The sequence below is a fragment of the Siniperca chuatsi genome, linkage group LG7 (genome assembly GCF_020085105.1).
Source record: "Siniperca chuatsi isolate FFG_IHB_CAS linkage group LG7, ASM2008510v1, whole genome shotgun sequence".
NCBI lineage: Eukaryota > Metazoa > Chordata > Actinopteri > Centrarchiformes > Sinipercidae > Siniperca > Siniperca chuatsi.
The window spans coordinates 6,163,943-6,177,001 of NC_058048.1; the positions used below are offsets into that span (position 1 = coordinate 6,163,943).

The 13,059-nt window shown below is 38.1% G+C and overlaps 1 protein-coding gene across 5 annotated transcripts in view; it reads left to right on the plus strand.

Moving 5' to 3' along the window:
- clcn2c (chloride channel 2c) overlaps positions 1-13,059 on the plus strand; it is a 195,072-nt gene that overhangs the window by 127,629 nt on the left and 54,384 nt on the right. For all 5 annotated transcript variants that reach the window (XM_044202134.1, XM_044202138.1, XM_044202133.1 and 2 more), the window contains 2 exons: positions 1,708-1,792; positions 3,903-4,058. In XM_044202134.1, the coding sequence (XP_044058069.1) occupies positions 1,708-1,792; positions 3,903-4,058 (241 nt within the window). The remainder of the gene's footprint in view (positions 1-1,707; positions 1,793-3,902; positions 4,059-13,059) is intronic.

Sequence of the window (13,059 nt, forward strand, 5' to 3'; positions counted from 1 at the left end):
GTACATTTCAGAGGGATTGTACTCCACTAGATTTACCGGAGTGCTAAAGTTACTTTTCAGATGAAGGTTTTTCATACAAAACATAAGACACATTTATAAAATGTGATGCTGACAATACTTCTGTACTTTTACTTAATGAATATTTATATCCAGGACTTTAACTTGTAACTTGCTACTTTTACTTAAATAAAATGAGAAAATACATGATTTCAGGCACATTCAGACCAATTCCCCATCATTTGATAGGAGTGTGACAGGGAGTCGTATAGGAGTACATGTATTGTTGTTCAGTGGTGAGTTATGTAGCTGTTAATAGTGAAATTGTGAAAAAATGCCAAGCATTCTCTGCTCCCAGCTTCTCAAAAGAGAGGCTTTGCTACTTTTCTTTGTCATGTATTATTGTAAACTGAATATGTGTTTGGGTTTTGGACTTTTGGTGGAACAAAACAAGACATTTGAAGGCGTTGTCATGTTGGACTCTGGGAAGTTGTTATTGGCATTTTTTCATTATTTTATAGACTAAATAATTAATTGAGGGGAAAAACAGAAGATTGACAGATAATGAAAATTAGTGTTAGTTTCAGCCCCAGTAAAATCAAACAATAGAAGTTTTGCAGTAACAAAGCTCCACAGCCACCCCTCGTCATCCATGGAGGTATTTTTTAGATTGGAGTTTATGGTAGCACAGTAAACTGTCTTGAGCTTTTGTCTGTACTAAGATGTAATAATATTTTATGATTTATGAAAAAAATGTTATCATACATATCATGGAGCCAAAAAATGAACTGTTATATCAACCAAATATTATTAATAGATATGTGAGCAGTGTGGAGTGGGAACACCCTGCTGTAGCTTTTTTCAGAGTGGGACTGTCGCTGTACTTTCGCACTTCATCTCACTCCAGCTCAACAATTTTCAACTCAAGTAAAGACATCTTTGCTCAAATCATAGTGCCTAGAGAAAATCTGCTTGTGTCCTATGTCTTTTTAATTGCATTTGTTTGCATTCATGATTCTTTTACACATGACTTGGCGTTGTAACTGATCACCATGTTTGCTTTGGAAATTGTCCAACCAAGTTGATACATTTTGTTGTTTACATTCATGATTGCATTCTTTCTTCTCTTCAGATCTGTGTGTAAAACAATGTGATTTATTCCTTTTCTCATTTAAGAGTCGGTTTGTGCAAAGGTGATCACATACACCTACAGTTCAAAGGTGTATGTCCATGTTCTGTTAACAGGGCATTGCTGTAAAAGAGCACATATACCCAGTAGAAATGATGCTACGCTGCTCACTTAATACATATACATACATACACCGTGTACTGTACAGGTTCACGTGGTAGTTTCAGAGGTTTTTAAGGGTTTGATGATGCAAACACGTAGCATGACTGTTAGTGTGAATCCAACACCAGTGTTTTTCCATGAGCCAGAAACCTTGTAGCAGTGACATTAATAATGAAACCATTAATGACTGGTGTTTACCGCTCTCATTTACACTCTCTGAACAGTGTTAATGTAAATGCTTTAGTTGATTAAATGTATTGACTTTAACTAAATCTGCAGCGTTTTACGCTGGGGTATAATGATCAAGGAAAACGCGCCTTTGTCAATAAGCTCATTTAATTGCGTCTAATATTGTTTTTGTTTTTCCTACCTTTTAATACACTCTCTGTCTGCCCTCTTACTTTCTTTCTCTCTCTCAGGCGTCTGCTGTACCCTGCACTGGTCACTTTACTTGTTTCCACACTAACATTTCCCCCTGGCTTTGGACAGTTTATGGCTGGCAAGGTAGGTTCCGCACACCCACTCACCACATGCTATTATTTTTTATACACATTGCACTGCAGCCATTACTGTAATTCAAAAATGTGAAAGAGAGCCTGTGGCACTACGGGCCTTTACCTGTCGACCTAATCTATCTGTTATGTGTTCAGTCTGCAGCGACACAAAATGTCTCCAACTCTGAATTTAACACATCAAATGAACTCATCCAACCTTTTTAATGTCTTCACTTAGTATACTTACACTGATATCAAAACTTTATCAGCACCTCTGAGCATGATTTATATTTTCGGCATGATACACTTTTATGTAGCTATACAGAGCAGCTGTGTAATTGAACCATTTTAGATCATTATAATGTTTCATAACAGCTGGATTACCATTCATGTCAGTGTGTGATTGTTTTTTCATACTCACAACACTGGTTTAAATGTGTTTGTGTGTATCATCTGTGTACACTGGAGATTTAGATGAGCATACAGTCCTTTTGCTCCTGGAATGACTCAGGTGTGTGTGTGTGTCTGTGACATTCCAATTTCACCCCCTTCATCTGTCTAATTATCAGAATTAGAAAAGGAATATTCTGTGCATCCTCAGGCCTTATACACACATACAGTGTACACACACACACACTCTTTCTCAGTTTTGGTTCCTAAGTGGTGAGTCTAAATCTGCCTACACTGACCGGACTGCTCTTAAATCCCTTCTCTGGAGAGAGCACACTCAAAATTCAGTATCTCAAATCCCTCTGTCTTGCTCTCATACTCCTCAGTCATCATTTTTTTGGCAGTGGGCGACATTATCACCACCAGTGTCTCCAGCTATCCTGGCTTTAAAATGGCAACAGATGAATTTGTCGTCTTACAGTGCCTGCCTTAAATCTTAAATCTTCAGTGACGTCTTTTAAGACACTTTCAGCACATCTTCTACCCATTCTGTCATGCTATACTATTTGATGTGATTTAAGGTCAAAAGAAAGGTTAGTGTCCTACATCAAGTCACATTTCAGTTTTCTCAAAAAGTGATCTAGAGAATTTGTCATAGCAAAAATTAATGTATATCAACAGGCAGTCACGAAAGAGAATAGTATATATTAACAACAAGCTTGCTGGAGAGGAGAAGAGGGTCTACTAACATTTTGGAGCACCTTGCTGAACATACAGTGTTTGCATATGAATTTGAAACAATGGTGGGCCATTAGGCATTTCTAATGCCTGTTCTATTACAGTATTTCTAGTAGATTTTCACAGCAGAGGTTCAGCTGGCAAAAGTCTCAAAATGCCACACTAATTTTAGGCTAAAAATGTAACAGCACGCAAAAAACCCCATCTGTATCAATCGATGTAGAATAGGAATGATTTTTGAAAACGTCCATTTAATGTAGTGAATATATTGTATTACTGTAAATGTAGGTAATGACTCTGACTTTACACTGCAGTAAATCTTACATTGCGATTGGAACTGCATCAGGTTACTTTTTCTGTTCTGCATTGACAACAAAGTTTGTTTGTATTCAAGACACCAAACCATACGTGTATATTTCAATCACTTGGAAGTTCACTCAGTAATCATCTAAAATACAGCAAGCTGCAATCATACTGTAATGCTGGAAAGAATATGAGACCACAGTTAATCAGTTTATACTACTATAACAGAAACTCAATACATTGCAACATTTTGACAGTAAACAAAAGGATAGAATTTCTTCTTTTCTTCATTTCTTCACAATGAAGTAAAAGAAAAGAATATTGATGATGAAATTAGTTATTGTGCATTCCGTAATAATTGAAGTATAACAAGCAAAAAACAGAAATAGAAATGCTACGTAAATGTATTTATTGTTGATGCACTAACTATTAAGATAATGTTCAATTTCCTTGACAGAGACCTGATACTTTATGATAAATAATCTTGTATTCACATCTTTATCACAGCAGCACTGTGCTTTACTGATTTGATTGATGCTCAGGGTCAAAGTCATATTTAGAGAATCAATAAATCGACTCAGTGCCTTAATGGAAATTCTTAAGAAAAAGGGGGGAAAAAGAGAAAAATGCTACAGAACAGCCCACCTATGTTTGCATATGCTGATGATGTCACGTCCTGTTGCCTTTAGCTGACCCAGAAGGAGTCTCTGGTGACATTACTGGACAACCGGACGTGGGCCAAACAGGGCATCGCTGAGGAGTTTGATTACATCGGACACTCTCAGGCCTGGAAACACCCACAGGTCAACGTCTTCGTCACCCTGGTCCTCTTCATCGTCATGAAGGTAAGAGAGAAAACCTATGAAAAGATGTTGGGATTTTAATAGATCATTTAGGTTAACTTATGTCAGTGAATACATACTATATTGTGATAGGTCCATGCTCTTATTGTGAAGATCGCCCAGCCCTACAGTCACTTTTAATCAACTTCCTCATCGTTGTCTTCCCTCTGGTCATTTCCTTCTTTATTTTCACCTTCATTGAATGTTATTCAATCCTTCCTTAACTTTTCTTCTGTATTGAAGGATGTGTGCTGGTACAGTATGTGAAATACATATATACAGTATGCTGCTGATGGCTATAGTGGCATTAAAGATAAAGGAAGGCCATGCGGAGAGTGTGACTTTAACATGAACGTATTATAAATGGGAGGGTTTTACCCTTTTTATTCAGTACTGGCCCTGGGCTAATGGGAATGGCAAAAGTATCGTAACCGAGCCCATCTCCACTCGTCACTGGTGAAAAACAAAGGGAGATCTTGTGAAGAAAACGTTGGAAAGTGGCCTATCTCCCCCTCACTGTGTTACAAAGTTATGCTCCTGGGATGATTTGATAAAATTCTATTAAGTATGGCACTTTTATTTTTTTACGATATGTTTTGGTCTTTTTGGATCATAGCCCAGTTACTTTCACTTGCAGAGTGCGTAAGGGAAAGATCTAAATATGTAAAAGGGATCCAAGCTTAGCTCTTCTTGAAGATGCAAAGCATAAATGTATTCACATGAAAATAACAGAAAATATGATATATATTGTCTGTCTGTACTCTCTAAATCTAGCTCAGCTGTTGACGAGCGTTAAGGTTATTGATACAATCACGGTGAGGCGAGGAGACGCGGTGCACAGTCAGAGTAATAAAAACAGTGAGTGGGAAAAAAGCTTAAGATGCAACACACAAGATCTATTCAAAATACAGTAAGAATTGGATCTGTTTTTCTATCTTAGTTGACCTGTTTTAGAGGTGATACAGCGCTGACTTGCATACCACCAGCTAGACAGCTTGTGGTTTCAATATATCAATATCTTTGAGTATCCCACAGGGTGAATCACACGGGTAACAGGTGCAGAGGCAAAGACGTTGCAAAATGTGAGAAACTGAAATGCACACACGAGAGGGCGCATACCTGAAGGCCTAGAATCATGGCTGTTCAATCCTTCGAAACTGTTATTTCAATAACAAAAAATATTTAGAAACGTTGGGAATGTCAGTAAATTGGAGGTCAATTAGACAGCAAAAGACATGCATATAAAATCTTTGGATCGCAGCTGATTTGATTTTTGCTGAGGTAAAGGGCATGAGGGGAAGGTGGATGTGCAGTAATCACTTTCTGGCTTAACTCCCCTGGGTCTCAGTGAGGGGAAAAACAACCACTGTGATATAAAGTATTGGAACCAAGCCACTGCACTTTTGACCTCAGTGGAAAAAACAACCTGAACAGTTACTATATATTCATTTTTCTCTTATGAGAGAAAATGCCAAAGTCTCGCCACCCATCCTCCTGTTTCTCTTTCGTCCTCGAATAATGAGAAGAAGCCAAACAGAAGTTTGGGAGCCCAGACGAACTCTGTGCCCTGCCAGCTTTCATGCTGCTGTTACGGCTGCTGTTTAAGGGCTGCTGGAGGAGAGTGCTGCTGGTGTTGTGATTAGATTGGCTTTTTTATGTAACCTTTATTTATTTGTGCTGCTCCGTTAAGCTGAAATGAAATGTCCTCTCCGAATACAAAAAACAGAGGGTGTAAATCTCCCCTCACTGCATCAAGAGGTGTGTGTGTGTGTGTGTGTGTGTGTGTGTGTGTGTGTGTGGCTGTGAACTTCATACATCACACAAAGAGAGCCGTGCAAAAGTGCGAGTGGGTACAGAATAGAATGGAGCTAGGTTATGTGGTTATGTATGCTTGTGTGTAGGTGAGTTCATGGGCAGTTGGGTTAGAGAAAGCATTTTGAAATCTGGCTTTCTAAACTATAGCTGGTACGGTACTTGACATTTAAAATAAGTTTATTTACAGGAAAACTACACTAATGAAATGTGGTTTTGTCAACTTACACAGAGAATGAAGGTAAAATGTTGGTAAAGAAAAGATCATAAATATATTTGCAAATTCATGTAGTACAGAATTATAAATGGCAAAACAATGTTCAAAAATAACCAAAAATGAAAAAAAAAATTAAAATAAAATTGGTTCAAAAACAGACATATAGCTGGAATATTTGGTAAATGGGCATAAAATTTTGTTATTTTTTCCATCATTTTGGCAATTCCTAATTCCACTTCTGTTGTCCAATTTGGTGGCTATGTAAAAATGATTATTCCATGAAGTTATTAAGGTTTAAATTGGTACACCACCTTAAATTCTTTGTGCACTTGTGGTTATTAATAAAATGAATTATATAATTTAGTTATATTATCTTGAGATATTGTGTGCAGTGTGTGGAAACATAATGTTGAGCACCCCTCCCCACCCTATAATTTTCATACAGTCCCTTACTGATTTCATTTCATTTTGCTGACTTTGACTCTTCTCTATATACTCTTCAGCATGTACTATTATCTGGTAATTGAAACTTGTGGCCATAATGGCCACTGCCCAGTGCACATTCTCCCTCATTCTAATAGATTTTTTTGTGAAAACTGGTGCTTTTGTTACTTTTCGTCGTGCATTGCTGTCTGGCAGTGTATTATATTATATATATTTTTTTATTCTACCTCTAGGTGTTGCCAAAGTCAGATATGATCAAATCCTACCCACAGGGGCTTTAAACTTCAACCAAATAAACCTAACTGGATTAATAAAGAAAAAAATGGTTCTAAATGTCTTGGGCTTTTTTTTGCCAAAAATAGTTGAAGTGGATAGATTAAATAGATTAAGTAGTTAGCAACACTTCATGTAACAACAAAAACTTCAGGAAAAAAAACAGTACCCACAGATAAGTTGAGCTGAACTACTGCCAAGCAACCTGCACTGCAAAATGGGGTTAAAAGCACACAGTGAAACGCGAATCCAACACTGGCCAGAAGCTCCAGTGTCAGTTATGTAAGCACAGAACTGATGGTGTGACAGTCTGTACTGCAGTAATGACAGAAACTGACTCACTGTCTCTTTGTCATTGTTTCTGAACAGTACAATACAGAACGTCTCTCACAGCCTTTTGTCTGTCTCGTATCTCAAAAAATGACTATCAAAAACACAATTTTGATTTTACTTTATGAAGCTAGCCATGGTCTGATGGCTGTCGTCATTCCTCTACATCTAACCTGTGTGTGTGTGTGTGTGTGTGTGTGTGAATGTGTGCGTCTTCTGTGCATGTATAGGGTTGACAAAGACAATGTGTTAAATGTGAACACTATAAGGACAAAAACACACACATATACATAGTTTTCTAACTTTAATCACCCACCTGCACAAAGCATCAAGCTGCTCTCAACATCTGTGGGCATGCACTGACTTAGATTCTCTCTCTCACACTCACACACACACACACACACACACACACCATTCAAAGTGAAGCTGTAATGGCTGTCTAATTACAGCCTTTGGTTTCCCTGGATTCAGCCTGGTGATTTTCAAAGGGGAGATTGCTCTCTCCCTCTCCTTCTTGGTAATGAATGGTTCTTTTATTCAACATGGCAGCCATCTTGTCTTGTTGCTCCTTTTCATGCTGAAACGTCAAGAAGGCTCTCATTCCAGCTGCTAAACTTTAGAAAAGTAAAGGTGCGTGGAAAGTGTCTAGTGTCAGGAAGTCCATGTCAGCAGGTCAGCAGATGAAGCTGCCATAAATACTTTAGTTATGTGTTTTGGTACAGTACAAAACGAGGAACAAACAATGTGTCCTTAGTGAAAAGGCTGAAATGTTGCTCATTGTAAAGTTCACTGCACCTGTTGTGGAGAAGATGAGTGTTAGCTGGGGTATTGTTGAGAAAGTTTTTGTTTATTTGTAACTTTTTAGCACACCTGAAAACTCTTTCTCTCTCTCTCTCTCTCTCTTTCTCTCTCTCTCTCTTTCTCTCTCTCTCTCTCTGTGTATGTGTGTGTCTCTTTCTCACACACACAAACCTGCAAACTAATTTGACATGCTTTGTAGTTAAATGCTATTTTTAGTGGTGTGCAATTATGCACATCAACAGCTTTCTGTGAGGCATGCATTTATTAATACAGGTGTGTTTCTGTGTGTGCCCTACAGCCTGACTGAGTCCTCTGGTGTCTGTCAGTGTGTGTGGGGTGGGTGCGTCAGAGTGACAGAGAGATAGCGGGACTGTAATTGGAGTGGGAATAGAAGAGGGGCCCCTAAGGGTCCCCTGAGGCCCCCCAGACGATAGACTGTCCTCTGAATGTGACACACACACAAGCATAGGGGGCTCCCACATGACTGACAAATTAAATAGAGTATAAATGTCCTGGATACTGCGTCATAACTGATACCCTTGACCTGAGTATCCTTCACTTCTCCCTTCTACCTCACTTATGTTCTCCTGTTTTTGTTTTCTCTCTTTTAGTTCTTTTTGTCCTCTTGTTCACATCAGTCACCAGAGTTTTTAGCTTATTTCTGAAATGTTAAAATGTGATAAACAACAAAAAGTCAAGGTGAATTAAGTCCCAAGGGGCAAAAAGTGTAGTAATAGGTGTTAAGCTGTGCTGCACAGGCTTTGACCTGCTTTGAAGTCTAATGCTCCTATTTGTATGGAAGGCAATGATAGATGACTTTTGATGACTCATGGGGGATGGGTCTGTATTAAGAGAAATACTCCATATTTGAAGAGTTTGGATGGTGGCCTTTCCAAAACAAAGAATAAAGCATAAATTAACAGTCTGATTTTACACATTTCCCATATCATACTTAAAATACTAATACTACTGGTTCTTTATTTCATGTCTTCTCCATGGATTATCAGCTGATGAGGATGCTGGCTTTTTATCAATTCAGCATTTTCAGCCAATTTATGGAGCTAACGTTAGCTTAGTTACCTAGCTAGCTTCAGATGATAAAATTTGCTGAGGACAGTGGTCAGTGGTCATTTTAGCTGGCAGAATCGACAGTCGCTGGCTAGAAAAGAGAAACCTGTGAATTATGATGGTAAATCTGCCACCATTATCATTGTAAACTGCATATGTGCTGTGCGACAACAAAGTTTAACAGGTATTAAGGGGGTGGGGTTTAGGAAATGGACAATTAAAACAACATTTATTATTATTAATATTCAAATGTTATTCTTAGTCTTCCCATCTCTGGCCTCATATTCTCTGAGAGCCATGATCAAACAAATGATAAAACATGTTCGTGCATATGTCAGTAAAATCGAATGGAATATAATTCATCTTCCCATAGGTAATCGGTGTAGTATTGATCAATTATATGATAACTGCACCTTATCTGTTTGCTTTAATGGAAGGCCAATATTTAACTGAACTAAACCTGCAGCTCTAGGTCTGCCACTGTGTTTCTTCCTCAAGTGTTACAGCAGGAGCAGGCACTGTAGTTCAGCAGTACAGCAGCTCATGTCTTTACATATTAAAATTCTTACCTCAAGTGTGCAGCTTCACAGAAATTGCGATGAATGAGACATTATTCAGCTGAACAAATTATACAGAAATATCATAATGCCAAGGTTATGTTGTATAGTTCCCGGTGGTCTTTCTTGGAGGCTTAATGAGTTTCCTGTTCTGTGTTTGTTACTTCTCAGATGTTAAGAATGTGCTATTTCTGACTCTTGAGCAGAATGTTTCAGAAGAAAGCTTGTCTTTGTCTTGTACATACCTAATGAATTTGTTTGGGGGTTTTTTGCTTTGGTTTTTTTGGTTTTATGAGTGGATCCTATAAAAATCAGTGAAGCAGTTTTAACAGACACCTTTCCATAACCGTAATCATTTCAACATGCTGATTAGATGTGCAGGCAACATACCATGTGACCTGTATGGCCTATTTACCATTCAAGAAGTTCTCTAAACAACAAAATAGGTCACGAGCCCAATGTCTGGTTCGAAAACACTGACACGATTGTTTTCTTATTTGTCACTTCTATGGTTAAAGTTCCCCATTCAGACATTTTAAAGTATGTAAAAATACTTACATACTGCTTAATATTAATGGTTAATATTTTGCATAACATGGTTATCCGATGGTTATCCGACCAAACAAAACTCTGAAAAGGGGCTGGAAGCACACCTACTCTTTCTCCCTCATTAAGAAATTCTGGATCTGAATGCCCCGCCCACCGCCGCTGTGTGTTAGGTTGACCTGTGCCGGTGAGAGAGCGGTGCGCAAGTCAAGTTAGCATCTTTAATTAATGTTGCTTGTTAGCTTGTAACTGGAAGTGGCTGACATAGCGTTAGTGGTTATGAAACACAGTAATATCTGCTACAATGTTAGTGTGTTCACATTGTTATTATGTAACGTTAGTAGATAGTGAAAGGAAGCTCCAGGGTCAGGGTTCTGTGCTGGAGGTTTCAGGTTTCTTTGCCGGTGACGTTCTGATTGGCTTTCTAGCTTGCCCCGGAGTCCATTTGAATCTCAGATTTTAAGTGTACAGACATCTCCCCCTTCAGTAGAGGAATGTGAAAACACCTCAATAGTGACAAACTTTGCACAGATGCAAGTCAGTAAAGTCAAGGTCTGACATTTTAGGGGACATAAACATAATAAGAAAAAAAAAATTGAGTGGAGGGGTACTTTAAGGTCTGGTCAGTTTTAGGTAACTTTATCTACTTGATTAGGTTTAGATGAGGGTTATGATCATGGTTAATAGGGAATAATGTGTTTAGATTAGGTTATTACTTTATTTAACGGGGACAGTGCATATTAACAGTATTTCTGAAAATATGCCAGAGTTAGCCAGAAAGGTAAATTTTCATCTGTAGTCCCCAGGCTGGCAAAAGTTGAAAGCACAGACATTAGGAATGAAAGCATTGAAAATACAATCAACGATAAAAGCAGTGAAAAATATGACACACAGAATCAACAGATAGCATGACAACACAATGTTAGGCCTGGTGAAGTGTGGATATTATGTACAGAGACTATGATAAGCAGGAGCAGCTCTTACACTAAGCATAATAATGACAAATACGACAACAACAATCACCAAAATCACCTTCATTGTTAAAGGAAAACCAACTTTGAGCTACTGTAGGAGACACATGCCCAATCACCCACTATGACCTCAACAAAGTTATGCTCTTCTTAACTACTGCAAGATTACAATAATTATTTGACTCAAAATATTGCTTGTCAGGAAAACTTGAACATCGGTCATTTTAAGTGTTAGAATAAACTACCAATGCTGTCCTTTTCTGCTGAGAACAGTCTCCTACCATAAGCTGAAGACAAACTGCCCAATTAAACAGACTGGTGAAGATGAACTGAGGAATTGGATCACACTCTACCTGAGCCTCCGCACTGCACAGTCTTACATTCTTATGAAATCAATTCAAACATGAAGATGCAGAATTTTCCTTTTCATACTCCATTGATTTTCCCCAGCTCTCAAACTCTTGATTGGCCATTCCTGGTCTTCTGTTCAGAGTTAGTCACTAGCTGTAGGAGAAAATCAAGACTTGTAAAAATATGAGTCATAATATCCACTGGTTTTTAAAAATACAAGCATCCTGAGTAATTTGTAAGGAAAGAAAGTCTACTTTCTATGCTGGTCTGTCTGTTGCAACCATCCCAAACCTGCACAGCCAAACATGGAAAGGATCCAAGGATAGCTATGTATTGTCCTCAGCGCACAAAGACCAAAGATTTCTCCACCAGAATTTGCCCTTTCTTACAATTAGCTTAGCAGTAGCTTTATCCTTAATAACTCTGACAGCTTAAGCATTACCTGCTAGTAGTCTCAGCAGTATCTTTAGTGAGTATCATGGAGATAATTGGTCTCATCCAAGAACCACCTGTTCACTAACTGACACAGAGTTGACAGCTGTAGGTTCCCTAATATGACTACTGAAATTTATTATGTTTTCATCTCCTGATGTCCGACAGCAGGGCTTCAAGGTCAGCCATGTGTAATTCTTTTTTTTTCTTTTTCTTTTTTACTCTTAGTTGATTTTTTTGTCAATTTTGACATAGCCCAAGTCACATTGAAATCTAACTAGAATTACAAAAAGGCAGCTGCTAGTATGTTTGTCAAGCAAACTCATTACTAATAATGTCTACTTCTGAAATATGAATCACATATATTGACTGAATAAATTTATAATTTTCTTCTTCTAAAATAGTTTGGCCCCTGAAGCAGCTCTATAACTTATAAATCTCATTAAAGCCACAGTCAAAATTCATGTGGTTCATTAAGTCATTTTTAATTGGATTTTAATGTACAAGGTTTTGATTTCATTTCTTCATTTCTTTTTCTTTTTTTAAGCACTTCCAGGGTTTTTAACCAACAAACCATTCAGGTCTTGGCTTGATTTTCTTGCATTTAGGCTTCTGCTTCCTCTGACGGTTTATCGAAGTCCCCCTTCAGTTTGAGGTCGGAGATCCTCATAAATTTTGATGGTCGTGCACTACCTCAGAGAGATGTACACTTAGTAGATTACATTAGATTAGATGAAACATTAATGATTCCTCCGGGGGATAGTGAGTCATTGCTGCTGCAACGAATTACATATAGCCATAGCTAGGAGGACATAAATAGTAATAGGGCAAATAAAGGGTATATAGAAATATGTCTGGAAATGCTAATGTGTCTTGTCCAAAATGATCAACTCTCAATTATACTGTCACACTATGTCAAACTGCTTAAGGAATCATGAAAGCTATCCAGCTGATTTTATCCCTTTATGGTAAATGTGCTGTAGACTTCGGCCCTAAGGCCCTATAAACTCCAGGAGGGCCTTCAGCAGGACAGGGTTATAAACGCACACCCATTAAGTTAGACATCAGATCATGCTGATTTTGTCAGGTAGGCAGGTTTAGATGAAGTGAGATTGATGCTGTTTCATGACAGTGATGTTTTCAACAAATGGTCAAGCTCTTGAGTTCAGCTGCTTACATGTTAATGCAATAGATAATAATAC